Consider the following 19,342-nt stretch of genomic DNA (forward strand, 5'->3'; position numbering starts at 1 on the left):
ACATAGCCAATGGTCATTACCTAACGATACATACACAATAACCAACAACCACTACAAACATAACCACTAAACACCAATCGCTTCAGGGTCAATAGCCGTTACAAACCAAATAAAACTGGTATAAAATGGACATACACACTCTCTGAACACTGACCAAACTGACCGATACCCAATGACTACTACCGACAGTTGGACTTCTCTGTCCAATACCCGGGTCTTACATTAGACAGACATTAGGAGCATACGTTAAAAAACCCTCAGCAGACGATATCTATACACCAGCTGCTCAGGCTAAAGCCCGTGCGCATGTCCGGTACAATTCGCTGCATCATCCATTAGCCGCGCGTCTATTTTAGTCCAACCAATCAGCGGAGAGGATGTATCGCTATAGCCTGTCACGTGGGAAAATGTTTCAAATAGTTGCAAAAAAATCTGTTGGCTAGCATTTGCATTATTCATTTTAATTAATTACAACAAAACACGCTTTCGCAGGATTTTAATTAAAAATAGAATAAACGCGTTCGTCCTGTTACATGAAATATACACTACGTATAAATTCGCGTTATCATTATTTTGTCAACACCATTGATATTTATTTAGAACAGATGAGTGATAAAAAATTGTCCTCGGCAAACATTCAGACCAAAACTCTTCAATTTAGTTAGACCAGATAAATGTTCGCCTTCGTGTATTTGATATATTTTTATATACAAGTGAAGAACTAAATGCTGGTGATTCTACTGATCTGTTCATTGAGTTGTTGGTTGGTGGCTTAGTTAAGTTTATTTTACAAAAAACTTTGAACACAAAAACTATTTCGTTGTTTATAGCACATTTGTAAAGCTGTTCAACATTTTAATACACCAAAAATTACTTTACAATATTTTTTTCCGACTAACACTAACAATTTAAAAAAAAAAATTAGATTACATTATTGGGTTGCATTAAGCTGAATCAACACAGAAACAAAATGCGTGACAAGAAAATATTCTAACACCCACCCTCTATACCCCTTTCGGTACTACTGAAAAATTATTGTAATATTATTTACCACCACTACTACCCCGCCAATCCTGTAGAGCCTACAATTGAAACATTATTGCAGTATTATCTCCCCCCCCCTCCCCCACAGTCTCCTTGCTTGTACTACTGAAAAAAACATTGTATTATTATTTACCCCCCCCCCCCCCCCCCACTAGAGGCTACAAGTGAAATAATATTGCAATATTAACACCCCGCCCCCCCTCTCCACACACACCTAAGGCCCCCCCCCCCCCTGTTGTACTAGTGTAACAACATTGTTAACTTATCCCAAGTACACGCTTGTTTACAACGGGATATCGTGAAGAGGAAACGAAGTGTACAGCGGTTTACCCAGTGTACCTCCTAGCACGTGCTCGGCCAATACCAGCCAATAAAACCGGAACACGTGCGCTTTGTGTACACAACACGACGCGGTGATTGGCTGTCGACGTCCTCATCAAAACCTCCTCTGCCCATGCGCGCACCCTCCCGGTGTACGCTTCCTCCGGCGTCCGGAGAGCGCGCTCTGCTCCGGCCCCAGTTCCCGGACGCTCACTCCGTCACAACTTGTGCCACGTGGGGCATAAATGCCACACCGATCTGCCTGACACCTCCCGGGGCCCCCAGCCCAGTCGTCTGCTCGGTGCAACACGGTATCGTTTTGTTATTACGTGAAAACGATTACGTTAATTAGTGCTTCTAGCGCTTGGCGGGTAACCGCGCGCGCCCAGACGGGATGTTGCTAGGCATGATGGGTACACTGCCTTGGTTGAATCGGGTGAATTTAATCAAACTTAATTTTGTTAATGACTTGGCTGGAGCTAATTGGTCTGATAAGGGGGGCGGGGTATATGCGGAAGGAGTTTACATTTTAAAAATTGTAGGTTTCTTTTAAAAAGTATTTACGTAGTCGAAGAAAGTGGAAAGAATTCATTCATTCAAAAGAAGAAATGCAGAATTTCAGTCATTTAAATTATGGTCTGGGGTGCTACCAGCAGACTGTAAGAATGTCGAGATTACGGTCGATTAAAAAATTTAAATATAACTATCGTACATATTGCAAAATAATTACTTTACTCAAATGTCCTACGTATTTACAATGGTGTAACAAAATCGTGTCTATTGTATGGATCAAACCATCAGCATTTTCTCTCTAGGCTACGAGATTTTAAAATAAAATGTATCGTTAAGTTTGGAAGCGATGTTACTTTAGGTTTAGTAGGCATCTGCTAATTCTCTTTGTATCAGATTATTGTAGTTTATCCCCCCCCCCTCCCCTATACAACTGCAGGTAGCTGAGCTTTTATACCTCCTCTACATTACCTTCTTACTGAACTTCACTCCCTCGCCATTAGCGCACCCCGAACCCTAAAGCACCCCGCACCCTCCCATTTGCGCACCCCCACACATCTCCCCTCCCCACCCCTAAAGCGCAACACTTTGATGCCGCCTGACGACAAAGACATAAAGTTAACCGGCCTGTGCATGTTGGCACCCGCGGTTTAAAACTTTTACCCGGGGTTATCTCCCCCTGCAAGATGACAACCGACGTTAATGCGTCATCAAGCCAGCCACCGGAAGTGACAAGAAAACCAAGAGCTGACCTTGAGATTTTCTTTTTCTTTTATTTAAAGCTTCCGTTTTAAACAAACAAATTTCAAGGAGAAAAAAAATTGTTTTGGGAACAACGCAGCTCAAAGTGAAATTTTATACAACTTCAATGTCACGTTACGTGACACAGCACGCGAAATTCTAAACACGGAAATTATTCCGGAAGTTGATAAAAAATACGTATGCATACTTTTTACTTTTAAATATAACAAAGGATAAATCTCACTAAAAAACATATTCTTATTATTTGAAACACTGTCGACTCTAAAGGATAACTGTGTAGTCGATGAAATAAAAACATTTTTTGAACTTTTAACAATTTTTTTTTCAATAACTTTTTGTAAATTTATTTTCCATTTATTCCGTTTAAATTATTTTATCAGAGATTCTTACCATTTTTAATATTCATAATTTTTATGCTAATTGATCCCATACGATTAGTAAAATTGATTGTAGTTGTATAACTTCTGTCACACACTATTGAATTAGGTATAGAAAACACCGCAATATAAGCGTGAGACTTTCGGTCAACTTTAGCGCGAGACTTTCGGTCAACTTTAGCGCGAGACTTTCGGTCAACTTTAGTGCGAGACTTCTGGTCAACTCCAACGCAAGACTTTCAGTCAACTTTAACTTAAGGCTTCCAGTCAACTAGCTCGAGACTTTCTTTAAACTTTAGCGCAAGACTTTGTGTTAACTTTAGTGCAAGACTTTCAGTCAACTTTAACTTAAGGCTTCCAGTCAACTAGCTCGAGACTTTCTTTAAACTTTAGCGCAAGACTTTGTGTTAACTTTAGTGCAAGACTTTCAGTCAACTTTAACTTAAGGCTTCCAGTCAACTAGCTCGAGACTTTCTTTAAACTTTAGCGCAAGACTTTGTGTTAACTTTAGTGCAAGACTTTCAGTCAACTTTAACTTAAGGCTTCCAGTCAACTAGCTCGAGACTTTCTTTAAACTTTAGCGCAAGACTTTGTGTTAACTTTAGTGCAAGACTTTCAGTCAACTTTAACTTAAGGCTTCCAGTCAACTAGCTCGAGACTTTCTTTAAACTTTAGCGCAAGACTTTCTGTTAACTTTAGCGCAAGATTTTCTGTTAACTTTAGTGCAAGATTTTCTGTTAACTTTAGTGCAAGACTTTCTGTTAGCTTTAGTGCAAGACTTTCTGTTAACTTTAGCGCAAGACTTTCTGTTAACTTTAGTGCAAGACTTTCTGTTAACTTTAGCGCTAGACTTTCTGTTAACGCTAGTTCTAGACTTTCTGTCAACTTGAGCGCAAGACTTTCTTTAAACTTTAGCGCAAGACTTTCCTCTGTTAACTTTAGCGCAAGACTTTCTGTTAACTTTAGCGCAAGACTTTCTGTTAACTTCAGTTCTAGACTTCCCGTCAACTTGAGCGAGAGACTTCCGGTCATATTTAGCCTCAACCCCACCCGTATAACCAACTAAACACTTCAGCGGCTTCAGTTTCCGGGGGCTAAACGTTCACTTCCGTGACGTACTGGCCAGACTTTTTTCAAGCCGCCATTCTGTTGCCAGTTTGAGTTTGGTGTGACAAGTGGCACTTGTGATATTTAGGGGGTGTCACGTGTCACGGGATACTGGCGGAGGATCACGACTGGCTCGCACTTCAAGGGCGCCAGAATTATTTTTTTCAAACGTCAATTTCAGCAGAAAATAACTGCAGCTATCCTCTAGGGCAGGGGTCTCCAAACTTTTCAGCCCGAGGGCCGCATTAACTATCAATTATCAGTTCGGGGGCCAGATTTTCTTCAAGGTACGTGGGTCGTGGCGCCCCCTCACACCCCCCCCCCCCCCCCGAAGAACGTCTGCCGCCCCTCCCCCCCCCCCTCCAACAAAATATAATTTATATAGAAATATATACAAATTTTAAGTGTCCCCCCCCCCCCACCCGAGGTCCACGTTTTCTCTCAAATTGTTCTTCACGTATTTCATTCTTGAAAATGTTTCGTTCACGCAGGTATGTTGAACGAAAATTTGAAAGGTACTTTGATGCAAAAGTTGTAATGTCAGGAAAGTCTTCCTTGTGCAAAAACGTATGAAAACCCATATGCCCTTCTTTGGACGTGTCTCTAAGGAAGTCTTTTTCTTGCAATTCAATTACCTCAAGCTGCAGTTCATTTTTTGCAACTGGCCACATTTGCTTCAAATGGGCTTTGAAACAGTCTCACTTCTTCTGCCTTTGAATCCAAATCAGAAAACCGCTACTGAAACTGCAGCTGGAGGTCTTTAATGATCTCGTATGTAAATGACGTGGTGAACTCAGTGGTTGCTTCAGCCGTAAAGACCTCGCACTGCTAAAAGTGTGTCAAGTTGTTAGCCTGTACTTGTTCCAAAAACATGACGTTTGTATCTAAAGGCCTTTAGGTGGGTGTATAGATCAGAAACTAGATTTCACTCTCTTGCCGTTTTAGGTTCAGAAAATTTAAATGACTAGTTATGTCTGCAGCAGAGGCCAATTTCTATACCACTCTTCATCAGACAATAATGGCTGTGGCTTGCCTATACTATCAGGAAGTCATCATCTCTTTTCTTTAATACTACGCTCAGAATTTTCTCGCAAAATTAGCAATCTTACTGATGTGAAATACGGTAAATCTTGCGATTTTGTGTTTGTCTCTGAACTATCTATGGTTAGATATCCTCTCTGGTAACAGTGTCATACATTATATGTAGTGAAGCCAGATCTTGTATTATGTTCAGGTCTTCATCCACACCTCTTATGAACACACGAAGCTGAGAGGTGGAACAGCTGACCAGCGACTCATCCATTGCAATTGAAACATGGCGAAACTTGCTTGAATTTTTCGCTATTTGAGTCGCAATGTTTTAACCAATGTCTGCAACAGGCGAGTAATTGTATTTGCACACAAAGCTACATTTTCAAATAGTTTTGAATTTTCTGTGCAAAGCTCCTCATTCACCCCCAACAAAAATTTATTCAGTGGACAAAAAGATAGCCGCGGGCCGGATAAAATGACCTCGCGGGCCGCATCCGGCCCGCGGGCCGTAGTTTGGAGACCCCTGCTCTAGGGGTTAAGGGGACGGGGGGGGGGGTGAGAGGACTTCTCTAGGATGTTCCGTCTGGGGCTGCGGAACTTCCCGAGGGGGGAAAATTAAATGAAGAATAAAAACTGTTGCTTTCATCAACTGTAATAATATTTTTAAAACCAACTCCATTTTTATTCTTAACAGAAAACCATTCAAGCATATCAAAGAAATCTTTCCAATATAAGAGAAACGCTTTACATTATTTTTCAAAAAAAAAAAATAACTTCCCGTTTTATCATGAAACGAACTGAGAGAAAAAAAAAAAGATAAAAAAATCCAAGTATATTTTAAACCGTCCAAATTAATAAAAAATATATATGGGGCGGTATGATCTAGCGATAGAGAGCTAGACTGCTAACCTGAAAGTCTCGAGTTATAATACGGATTCAAGTCAGCTCTGTTGGGTACCTAACTCACGGCTGAGCATAGTGCTGACCACTCTATCCCTCCACGGCTGAGCATAGTGCTGACCACTCTATCCCTCCACGGCTGAGCATAGTGCTGACCACTCTATCCCTCCACGGCTGAGCATAGTGCTGACCACTCTATCCCTCCACGGCTGAGCATAGTGCTGACCACTCTATCCCTCCATATACTGAGGTCTCTGAAGCAGATGAACTCTACTTTATCTGCCCCATGTGTCTTGGGCATGAACGGGAAAAGTTGATGAAATAAAAATAAATTGTACAGAAAACCTTTCCATATGACAATAGATACGATCCCAGTTTATAAGTAAACCACCAGTTTCCACAGATACGCATCCCAGTGATTAAAAAAAAAACTTTCCAGTCTCAAGAACCCCACCAATGTCTACCTCTGCCCACACCTTCAAGCTTCCATGAACTCTAATATCCCCAGCCCTCGACATTTGCAGATCCCACATAACACACGCCCAAAAAAACTCGCACACATCCAGCCCATTTTTGAAGATAATTTCAACATTTGTATGATTTGTTCCGATCTCTCTTCCCATAACCGCGTGTCAACTTTTTAATCAAACGTTGGTCTCTGCGTCGTTACCGAAATACTCGCTTACTTTACATATATATTGTGTACCCGACCTTAACTCTGGCTGTAAGGGTAATCACTCTCTCCCAAAGTACCGACACCCTTCTATATTTGGTAATCTTGGCTTGAATTGCACGCTAAAAGAGTTCTCCCTCTTTGACGTTTCTTTCCATAGAAAACAAATTTGTGGGACTGGGGCATACACATCGAGATCTTGACACTTTGACTCGAAGAAAATTCTCGAATGAAAGGGGAAAAAAATCATTATTCTCTTAAAAAACGAGCTGTATTTGGACTGGTAGGGGGGGGGGGAGGGAGGCTGGGATTTTCAAATTTGTCGAAATGGATTAAGGCGAGTAAAATTGACCATCAAACGGCAACTCTGCGCAACTAGACAACTCGTTTATTTATCTCACCTGGTTGCCCAGAGGCCGCTTGACCTTTGACTTTTGAACCAGCAGAAATCTTTGATGGATCGGGTGGCATGTCTCCTGCCACTTTATCCGTCCAGCCCTGCCCCGCCCGTACAGCAAACTTGCATTTTTCTCATTTCCCGTACGGTATAAACACGCATTGCTACACCGGCTTCCCGGCTCCAAGCCGGCTGCCGTGTTCCTGGCATATATTGGATCACCGGCTTCCCAGCTGCAAGCTGGCTGCCGTGTTCCTGGCAGATATTGGATCACCGGCTTCCCGGAGAAATTCACTATAAAAAGATAAACAATTATGTACAAAATGAACTGTGTACATTTGGTGCTCAGAAACGACTGATACAAAGTTTGTATTTTGCAAAAGTGCTAAGCGGCAGGCTTACGATCTATTGCGACTGCGCAGCTTAGAGAGAACATTGGTTACCAGTTCCTAGCAGACTGCAGTGTTTCTGAAAGTAGTACATACGTGTGACACGCGACAGTAAAAGTCTTGGGTATTTTTAGAAGGTGATACGTGGTCACTGGTGACACGTCTCTCTTCCCGTGGTGATACTGCTCTCATCAGATGATGAACTGACAACTTTAACACCCCCCCCACACACACACCATCCACATTCCTCACACAAAACTCAACCCTCATTCAACTCTCACACCAACCTCATCCATCACACAACCCCCCCCCCCACACACACACCAACCTCACCCATCACACAACCCCCCACACCAACCCCACTCATAACACAACCCCCCTCCCCCTGTGTGTACTACCAACCCTTACACATACCCCCACACTACCCTATCCGTCCCGCACAGCCTCTACACCATCTCCAACCTCACCCGCAACCTCCACACAATCCCCATCCGTCATACCCAACCCACCCATTTTTTACCCATGACTCCACGCACCGTCCAGCCTCCGAAACTGCAGCTTTGGGAATTCCCAGAATTCATCGGGAGTCCCCGGAACTCCAACCATTTGAACACAGCTCAAAGGAAAAGCTCGACATTGGTGTTGACCCACGTTCGTACATCTTTATCAAATACACATCCACAGTCTGTCTTTTTTCGCAGCTGCAAATTACCCAATTACTGCCTGTCAAACGTGATGCATGCGAGAAAGACTAGTGTAAAAATTATTCATATCGAGTTCATTATATTCTGGTTGCAGATCCGCTTTTAGAACTTCCGAAACTTCTTTTTTAGACATTTACACTGGGACCATAGACAGATTTTTTTTTTAATTTCCTCAACTTTTTTCTTACCTTCTAGCTGTAGTCAGATCAGCGTTGACAACACTCCATCACCTCCACTCCTCCACCATAATTACCACTTCATCTCATCATATCTCTACTTACTACCACAAACATCAAATCTTCATACCCCACTTTCCCAAACAGCAAATCTTCATATCTCAATACCATAGACTTCACATTTTTAAAATCGCAATACCCAAAATATCGCATTTTCATATCATTTCAATACCACAAACGTCATATTTTCATATTTCACTAACCTAAACATCAATCTCCAAATTTCAATATCACAAACATCAAAACTTTATATTTTAATACCACATACATCAAAACTTCATATTTCAATACCACATACATCAAAACTTCATATTTCATTACTACAAACATCAAAACTTTATATTTCAATGAACATCAAATCTCTCAATGTTTTAGTTCAAACCTTGTAATTTGTATATATTTATTTTTTATTTGAAAAAAAAATTAACTCGAAATCTTGACTTCCCTATTAGGTTGATCAACGTGGATCGCATCAGGCTAAGTGAACAGGGATCGAAGCTCCGGATTGCCAACATATCCGGACAAGACAACGGCGTCTACTCGTGCAAGTCCCAGAACACGGCGGGTGTGGTGACTAGTACAGAGAACTTCCTCCTCAATGTCTACGGTGAGTGGCTTGTGGTAGATTTCTGGTATACACGTGGTCAGTTCATTCTGTAGAAAGTCGTTAGTTTTGTTACGGTGTTGTCTTGTCCGTTATGTAAGTAGATTTCTGGTATAAACACTTGGTCAGTTCGTTCTGTAGAAAGTCGTTAGTTTTGTGACTGTGTTGTTGTGTCCGTTATGTTAGTAGATTTCTGGTGTGTCCGTTATGTTAGTATATTTCTGGTATACACTTGGTCAGCTCATTCTGTAGAAAGTTGCTGGTTACATTCCTGGAGTGGGTAATAGACAGGTTTATTATGTTGATACATACTTCTTAGATTCCTACTTTGGGCATTTATTGTGTAGTTTCATTATGTTGGAACTTTTCTTGTTGGATTCCTGTTTTTGGACAATCTTGGATGGGCTAATATTATATTAATGACTTTGAAAATTCTACTATAGATTTAATCCCAGATTAGTAAGCAATTTATTTTTTTCTACGTTCGTCGAAAAGGGAGGGGGAAGGGGGTGGGCAGGTAGGCGAATGTTTTGTGTAAATGTATACCCTAAGTTTCTGCTTAGCTAAGTGCTTTCAACAATTTTACAGAGGAAAAGTCCCCGTTCTATGCCAACACTGTTTGACGTTATTAAAATGTAACAAATGTTATTTAGATTTCACTTGCTCGTACTGCAGATGTAGCAGAGTTGACGAGATTCAACAAAAAAATAAAAAATAGCCCTTTTGAAATTAGTTTGGTGCTTTAAAAAAAAATCCCTTTTTTTGTCAGAATCCTTTTAAACATTTTCACATGGTTCTTATATTTTTTTTATTTTGAAAAAAAAAATTACAAAAAATATACCTGGGGAGGGTGTCATTTGAGAAGCTTACCATTTTTTTAAGCCACAATGTTACGTCTAAACCAATGACGTTTGGGGCTTCTTAACCTATTTGTTCTCTTTCTGTGTGTCAGACTTTTGTCACAACACATATCGGGCCTATCAGAAACATGGGCCAACCAACGGTGATAATCTATATATAAAAATAGACTGTTCAGATGTTACACTTAGCGCGGACCCCGCATAAGTGTGAGTAAAAATATTTGGACAATATTTCGTTTATGGGGAAACAAAAAAAAAAAAGGTTGAACGCTAAGGAATGAAACAGAAAAAAAAGAGAAATACGCGAAAATGCAAAAGTCGTCTTCATTTAATTTTTAGGTTTTTTATATTGTGACGGTTATTCTCCCCCCTTAGATGTCACATGATTAGGCGGGGCAAATCACGAGGGTTGATGGGGAAGGGAAGGGGGAACTTCCGGTAGATTAATTCTCGCTTCTCCGCAACACTTGTGTGTTTCTATGCGCAACTGTTGGCGCAGAAATCGTGAGTAATTTTGGGCCCTACAACCGTCCCCGTGGTTTCGCCATCTTGAAGTGTATTAAAGAAAAAATTCATTGACATAAAAACTTTCTGATGTGGTTTAAAGTTAAAAAAAAAAAAAAATAAGATGGAGAAAATTGATTCCTGATTTTAAAAAAAAAATTTATATATAATAATTTTTCTATTAAAAAAAAATATTTTTTTGCCAACATAAAAAAAACACGATAGGGATCTGTATGCCTCCGGACCGTATGGGGATGTATTCGATCTACGACGCTGTCGATTGCAATCGTTTATTTTATTTCCATAGAATCACTTCAGATATAAAGCCAAAAACTGATCACGATATAATAAAATAATCCAATGACAGTTATAATAAACATTTTAAACAATAAACTACGTCGTAAGAATAATTTTTAAAAATAAGCCCGCGGGTTTGATCTATTTTTAGCCCACGCTGGGACAGTTGAAGATGGCGGCGCTGGAACTTTCTTGCGCATCTCGAGCAGAGGGTGTGTGATTTCGTTACAAAAATAAAACAAAGCTCTACATATTCCTCTCTATCTCTCACCCCTGTCTGTCACATGTCCTTATTTCCTCTCACTCCTAGCCTCCCCCTCACTATCCCGCCTCTCCCCATCTCTGTCCACCTGCAGATTGCTGAAACTTAAGTAGTCATGTCACTACTTGTGACTCTCTGGTTAGCCAACCGTGACGTCCACCACTGGACCAGGGTGGCCCTACTAACTGTTTCGACACAGAGACCCAAAATATTTAAACGGTAGGAAACAATTGACCTCCTAAGTGTATAGATAATGGGGCCCTTCGTTATAGTCCTAATGACTGAGCATATTACGTCCTTTTCTAGAGACTAATATCCTGCTGCCCGTGTTAGATTACATAACACCGGTTTAGTTACAGATGTAATTTTATGTATTCGTGTACTTCTGTTTGAATTTTTAAAATTTAAAAATGTAATTCCGCTTGTACAGAGGTAGAAGAGTTATGCCCGTGTTGTGTTTTTAAAACTTTCCATAGTTGATTTTCCGACCAGCCGGATGTTGAAAAAAGTAGAGCCGAAAGTTTGGTTCCAAAGCCGAGCTCTAGTGCTGTGGTTGAGCTCTAGTGCTGTGGTTGAGTTGTAGTGTTGTGGTTGAGCTATAGTGTTGTGGTTGATCTCTAGTGTTGTGGTTGATCTCTAGTGTTGTGGTTGAGCTGTAGTGTTGTGGTTGAGCTGTTGTGGTTGAGCTGTAGTGTTGTGGTTGAGCTGTTGTGGTTGAGCTGTTGTGGTTGAGCTGTAGTGTTGTGGTTGAGCTCTAGTGTTGTGGTTGAGCTGTTGTGGTTGAGCTGTAGTGTTGTGGTTGAGCTGTAGTGTTGTGGTTGAGCTCTAGTGTTGTGGTTGAGCTCTAGTGTTGTGGTTGAGCTGTAGTGTTGTGGTTGTGCTGTAGTGTTGTGGTTGAGCTGTAGTGTTGTGGTTGTGCTGTAGTGTTGTGGTTGAGCTGTAGTGTTGTGGTTGAGCTCTAGTGTTGTGGTTGTGCTGTAGTGTTGTAGTTGAGCTGTATTGTTGTGGTTGAGCTGTAGTGTTGTGGTTGAGCTGTAGTGTTGTGGTTGAGCTGTAGTGTTGTGGTTGTGCTGTAGTGTTGTGGTTGAGCTGTAGTGTTGTGGTTGATCTGTAGTGTTGGGGTTGAGCTCGTGTTGTGGTTGAGCTCGTGTTGTGGTTGATCTCTAGTGTTGTGGTTGATCTCTAGTGTTGTGGTTGAGCTCTAGTGTTGTGGTTGAGCTGTAGTGTTGTGGTTAAGCTGTAGTGTTGTGGTTCTGCTCTAGTGTTGTGGCTGAGCTCTCGTCACGTGATCTTTCAGAAATCTGGTCTCGTCCTATACCACGACGAGATAAAAAAAGATGTGGTTGCATGTGGCGGACATGGTGGTTTTTGTGGGTGGGGCAGGAGTTGACCGGGCGCGTGATGGGGGCCCTTAGCTTGTCGTTTCTCTCGAATATTCGACCGGATAACGAGTCAAATCTGGAGATTAGCCCGCGGCTTGTCTGACGGACGTGTTTGTCTGACATGTTTGTATGACGGACGTGCTTGTCCGAGAAACTTGTTTGCTTGTCCTGCTCATCCTAACGGAAAAAATTGTGACAAGGACAGTTTCTAGGTCAGGTGTCACGTGCACTATGTCACGTGTCCGTCGTGAACCCCGATTGGTTGATTTTATTTTCGTAGACAAATTTTCTCGTCATGGAAATCTTAGGATTTTTTTAACTCTTTAAAGTGAAGAGTAAGTTATCTGATCAATATATCGAACGATCAGCGCCGGGTCAAATAATTCCATATCCTGTCAGCGAGTGCCTGTTTAGACAGATCGAACTAGACAATATCGATTATGGCCCACGTTTATTGAATCAAACCGGGGAACAAAATTTAATGTTCAATTAGAGTCGCAGAGGGGCCCATTTTACTTTGATGTGCGCCGCAGTCTGAGAATTATGACGGGTTGGTTTTAGTTTTAAAGTGTACTCTAATCTAAGGGAGATAACGACAAGAGCAATAACTCTTAAGTTATTAGTCCTGCTGGCGGCAATAATTCTTGTTACGTTATATTTATTGAGGTTTGGTTCGCAGGAAATATTGACAAGTATCATTGCTCACAGAGTTAATATTTTTAAAAGTTTTGAATCATAACTTCAAGTACCTAATCCTGACATTTTTAGTTGTTTCTTTTTTTACGACATTGCGTTCTCTGTTGTACATTTTGTTTCGTGTCAGGTTTAGTCATCGGTCGGTTGCGTCGACCTTAGCTGTAGATCAAAAGGGAAACTTTGGTTTGTAAACGGCAATTATTTATATTACTGTGGGATCTTGTGCCGACCTTCATGTGATATAGGGGTCTATATAATGAGTTGTGCGGGCGGGGGGGGGGGGCGGGTCTATATAAAGAGTTGTGCGGGGTCTAAATAAAAAGCTGAGTGTATCCAGCTTTAAATAATACCTGGCATAGTCATGAAAGGGACCTTGGGTAAAGTTTGTACTTGTATAACCCGAGTCTGATAAATTTTTCATACGTTGATTACCGTCGTAATAGCGGCCATCATAAAACCCCCGTCAATTTTTACCATTCACAGCGTTCAGTGGTTGCTTATGATTTCCCCATCCGTACATTGTGTCCGAGTTTGTGTGGCTCAAGTGATTTTAAAAAATCCCAAATTTCGACCGCATCTCTTGAACGTTGATTAAATGGTTTTCATCGACCAAGTTACTCCCTTTTATATCTGTTTCATCGATGTTAATACCATCTTCCCAATCCCTTCCAACATACAACACCGCTATCCCATCCAACACCACCACACCACCCAACACCACCATCTCACCCAACATCACCACCCCACCCAACACCACCACCCCACCCAACACCACCATCCCACTCAACACCACCACCCCACCCAACACCACCACCCCACCCAACACCACCACCCCACCCAACACCACAACCCCAACACCACCACCCCACCCAACACCACAACCCCAACACCACCACCCCACCCAACACCACCACACCACCCAACACCACCACCCCACCCAACACCACCACCCCACCCACCACCACAACTCCACCCAACACCACCACCCCACCCAACACCACCATCCCACCCAACACCACCATCCCACCCAACACCACCATCCCACCCAACACCACCACCCCACCCAACACCACAACCCCAACACCACCACCCCACCCAACACCACAACCCCAACACCACCACCCCATCCAACACCACCACCCCACCCAACCACACCACACCACCCAACACAACCACCACCCCACCCAACACCACCACACCACCCAACACAACCACCACCCCACCCAACACCACAACCCCAACACCACCACCCCATCCAACACCACCACCCCACCCAACCACACCACACCACCCAACACAACCACCACCCCACCCAACACCACCACACCACCCAACACAACCACCACCCCACCCAACACCACCACACCACCCAACACCACCACCCCACCCAACACCACCACCCCACCCAACACCACCACCCCACCCAACACCACAACCCCAACACCACCACCCCATCCAACACCACCACCCCACCCAACCACACCACACCACCCAACACCACCACCACCCCACCCAACACCACCACACCACCCAACACCACCACCCCACCCAACACCACCACCCCACCCAACACCACCACCCCACCCAACACCACCACCCCACCCAACACCACAACCCCAACACCACCACCCCACCCAACACCACAACCCCAACACCACTACCCCACCCAACACCACCATCCCACCCAACACCACCATCCCACCCAATACCACCACCCCACCCCACCCAACACCACCACCCCACCCAACACCACCACCCCACCCAACACCACCATCCCACCCAATACCACCACCACCACCCCACCCAACACCACCACCCCACCCCACACCACCATCCCATAAGCTCACCAACCCAACATGACACAGCCATCAGACGAACATGACCTTCACACACGCAAGTTCACACGGAAACGCCATTCCAAATTAGGTCTACGTCGGAGTTCCATTGAGGGGGGGGGGGGGGGGGGGGCTCACACGCGACGGCCCTGATCGACCAGCTGAGATGTAGGGGGGGGGGTAGAAGATATGCGCTGTCACAGACCTAATTGGTTTCTAGCCGCAGGGCACCCCCCGCCCGGGAGGTGTTGGGAGGTGTTGACATGGTAGGAGGTGGGGAGACCGTGAGACCAGAGAAAATATTCCTTCAATGCTGCTAGACATGTCAATATAGATTTCAATTAGACATTCTCAATAAGATATGGCTATATCTTTATTAGACATGTCTATATAGATCTCATTTAGACATGTCTGTATAGATCTAAATTAGGCATGTTTAAATAGATCTAAACCAGATATGTCTATATAGATCTCAACTAGATGTCTATATAGATCTCAATTAGATATGTCTATATAGATCTCAACTAGATGTCTATATAGATCTCAATTAGATATGTCTATATAGATCTCAACTAGATGTCTATATAGATCTCAACTAGACATGTCTATATAAATCTAAACTATATATGTCTATATAGATCTAAGTTAGACATGTCTATATATAGATCTCACGCCGACATCGCCAACGGCAAGCTTTAAGCACTCACGTTCCAGGTTGTCGAGTGCTTTAGACCACTCAACAATAGTGTCAACAAATGTTGTCCGTCTGGTATGTCGTAAGATCATACCTGCCAATAATTGCTAACAGAGTCTTAGACACGTTCCTTACAGAAAATTCTGTCAATAAAGCCTGTCGATAAAGCCTGTCGATAAAGTTAGTGATAATGTCAGTCAATAAAGTCTGTCAGTAATGTCTGTGAATAAGTCTGTCAATAATGTCTTTCCTTAATGTCCGTGAATAACTTAAATACAATAACGTCTAATAAGAATGTGTTCGAAAACTATTTTTTAAGAGTCCATGCGTTATTTTATTTTACTACTTCCCTCTTTAAAATATCCTTTGAACAATCAATACATTTTTTTCCGAATGAGTTGTGTTTACATATAGAAAGTTGCTATAATATTAATCGCTCAAAGGGGGTTTATGTGATCTTGTAGAGGCTATCTGGAAAACTCTCTTACGTTCCCCCCCCCCCTCCCATCTCCCACCCCACTCACACGTATTTTCATTGTTTACAATATTGTCTTGTCGATGGCGGACTTATCCCTTATTATAAGTCACATAAACTAAGCTGAAATCGCTAGTGTGTATTTACGCTGTATCGTATAATTTCAAACAGCAAACTGCCAGTGCCCTTATGTCATACAACTAGTATCTAATGCACCCGTATCGATGTTTAATAATCGAATATGCCACGGCACACACAAAAAGCGGGATAAAATAAGCGAACCTTTTCAAAAAATGGCAGCACAGAGAATCGATTATTTTACTCATTATGCTCGATATTCACACAGGCCTGACAAACTATGTCGAGTATCGATACTGGGCTTAGATACACGGAGCAACACGATATTTTAACTTGGACATGTTTAGACAACGTTTGAGTCTGGTGACATTTTAACCAAAACTAGTTCAGTCTCTTAATAACATTATAACCAAGACATTTCCAGTCTGTTAATGACAGTTTTAATTCCAGCCTAAGGAAATCATATTATTGGATCCCAAATGATGTCCAAAAATGGAATAATGTGTAAGTTGGCTGGGCAAGGGGGTTACAATGTTGCTATGTGTGTACACCGTTGCTCAATTGTCTCAGATTTTTCATTTCCACGCTTTGTTGAATATTTTATTTGGTCCCGAAAGTATGCATTGCTATCTTATATCTTGTGTTAGTTTATCTTGTATTTCATGTTCGTTTATCTTCTATCTTATGTTTATCTTGTATCTTATGTTAAACTCCAATGACCCACATTCCGCCTACCGCCTAGTTTTAAGAGAAAGTCCATTTCACACCGTGCATTTTGAAGAAGTCATGATTTTACCTTGCCTGTAGCTGACTGGGATGAAGTCACGACTCACGGTGCCTGAATCTGGTCATGAAGAAGTCATGACTTACAGTGCCTAAGTGCAGTCGTGACCTACCTCGCCAAATTGTGGTCAGCTAACTTTTGCTTAACCAACGAGTACAGGTTTCCCATGGGGGAATTGGACACAGCTCCGGACAGAGATAAACAGGGTGGACCAATCTCCCGGGTTCTAGTCCAACCTGGAAGGTGGGGGAGTGGGGGTATTCAGATGTGGGGGTGGGGGGTGAGATTAGGCGTGAGTATCAAGATAAAGTTGAGTTGAGTGTGGGTAGGGGGTGGGGTATGAGCGTGGATAAGATACATTTCTTTACCTTCCCTGCTTGTATCGATTGATTAATCCCAGAATCCCCTCTCAGAAAGATTATACTAGCCAGAGCCGACCTGAGACCGCATAGATCGCGGGGGTGGGGATGGGGGGGGGGCAACTGCGTCCAGCCCGGTATGCAAGATATGTGAGTGCTCACTGTATACTCACGGTAAACATACATACACACACACACACACACTGATCATAACGGTCGTGCATGCCTCATCAAAATACATAAACCTCCTAAAGCCACATATGTGCAACATAATGCCTCTTGCCTAGACACCAATAGGCTAACTCGCTTAGGCACCTCTAGGCTAATTTTCCTTGACACATTTAGGCTAAATTCCCTAGACACGTGTAGGCTAACGTGCCTGCAGACCAGTAGGCTAATTGTCTAAGATCTAAAGATTAAATGCCTAGATACCTTTATACTAGCCTTGAGGCTACCTTTAACCACTTGAAGTGCGTATACCTTATGAAACGTAAAACAAAATTCAATGTATAAATTATAAATAAAATACATGGCTACAATGTTCAGGCGAACAGCTCAGTCAAACATGAACTATGTTCCGAGCGTCGATTTTGTTTTGTTGCAAAGTCCCACAATTTACTTTCGCACAAGGTTAATTAATTGATTGCGAAAACACCAAACTCCGTGTGGCCGGACCTGCCTTCATTAAATTACGTCGGTGTGTTTGTCTGAGCACCGTGGGTTGTGTTGTCACGGAGATTTGTGTCCTCGTACCTCCGCCATTAAATCCTCGACTTGACATCACGTTTAGGGGTTCGGTTTTTTTTTAAATGACAGCACACTGGAGAGGGGGGGGGGACTTCCCGAGGGTCATTACGTGTGACACCCGGGCTGTCCTCAACCAATGCAGGCCCGAGTGTGTTTCCGAATGCATGAGCACATTTTGATGACTGTTTGTTTAGTCATACGTCATAATAAAAGTGAACGTGACGCGCGTTGGCCGCGGGCCGCACGGCAAATAGAACGGCCCGCGGTGATCCTTGGGGCTGTTGGATCAATAAATCACACTCCCCTGTCGACTGTGTTCACCCGCCGATGAAAAGCTTATTTATTTCTTACCGTATCTCGCTCACTCATATGAATATTGTGCTTTAATTCCTCTATCGCCGGGGCTAAATTTGAGATGGGCGTCATGATACAGCAGCTGACGTTATAGGGCCGGCATTTGTCGCGGTGTAGTCTGTCACGTGATTCAGCTATGGCAGTCACGTGATACATGTACGGACGTCATGTCATGACTGTTATTGACATCATGTCATAATACAGATATACACGCCCTGCCATGCTACAACCATACACGTTCTGTCTAAGACGTCTGTTTAAGCTTAGCACGTCCACTACACATAACTCTGTAACATGCCGTTTACAAAAATCGATTACAAAACATAATAGTCTCCCCTTACAATTATCTTTCTTACAATAAGTCCCCCCCCCCATCCCCCCACCACCGTTTCCACCCCCACCTTCAAATACCCCCCCCCCCCCCATCCCTCTACCACCATTTTCCCACCCCACCTTCAAATCCCCCCACCCCCTCCACACACACACACACCAAAATTCCAGCATAGAAACCAATTCGTTGCGAACACAAACTGGCCGCCATTTTTGTTGTCGTCACGGGGCTCCGCTCCCTATGGTCGGACAATGGCCGATAGATCAACCTTAATCCTCTCCTGATTGTCAACATTTCTTCTCCGGCCAGATCAAAAGGCCGGCTCAACCGGTTAGCTAGAATTTTTTTGTTTCTTCCTTCCATTTATTTTTTTTGTTAAATTTTAAACCCAATCCTCCTGGATGAAAGGGATCAAAGGCCGTCGTCAGAACCAATCGATACAAAGTGATTTTTGAAACAATACTTTTCTAAGCTGGCCGCTAGTGGACAAGTGGGTGGGACGGTCTGATGCAGACATACAGTTTTATATGTCTACATACAGGGTGGGGCCGACATACAGTTTATATGTCTACATACTGGGTGTGGCAGACATACAGTTTATATGTCTACATACTGGGTGTGGCAGTCT

The 19,342-nt window shown here is 42.9% G+C and overlaps 1 protein-coding gene across 1 annotated transcript in view; it reads left to right on the top strand.

Annotated features, from left to right (window-relative positions):
• The window catches only part of LOC131953920 (inactive tyrosine-protein kinase 7-like), a 201,620-nt gene that overhangs the window by 143,971 nt on the left and 38,307 nt on the right, over nt 1-19,342 (top strand). Inside the window, exon 4 of the mRNA XM_059317379.1 lies at nt 8,905-9,059. Within this exon, the coding sequence (XP_059173362.1) occupies nt 8,905-9,059 (155 nt within the window). The remainder of the gene's footprint in view (nt 1-8,904; nt 9,060-19,342) is intronic.

Source organism: Physella acuta, unplaced genomic scaffold (assembly GCF_028476545.2).
Source record: "Physella acuta isolate Inbredline_101_S28 unplaced genomic scaffold, ASM2847654v3 ptg000964l, whole genome shotgun sequence".
NCBI classification, from domain to species: domain Eukaryota; kingdom Metazoa; phylum Mollusca; class Gastropoda; family Physidae; genus Physella; species Physella acuta.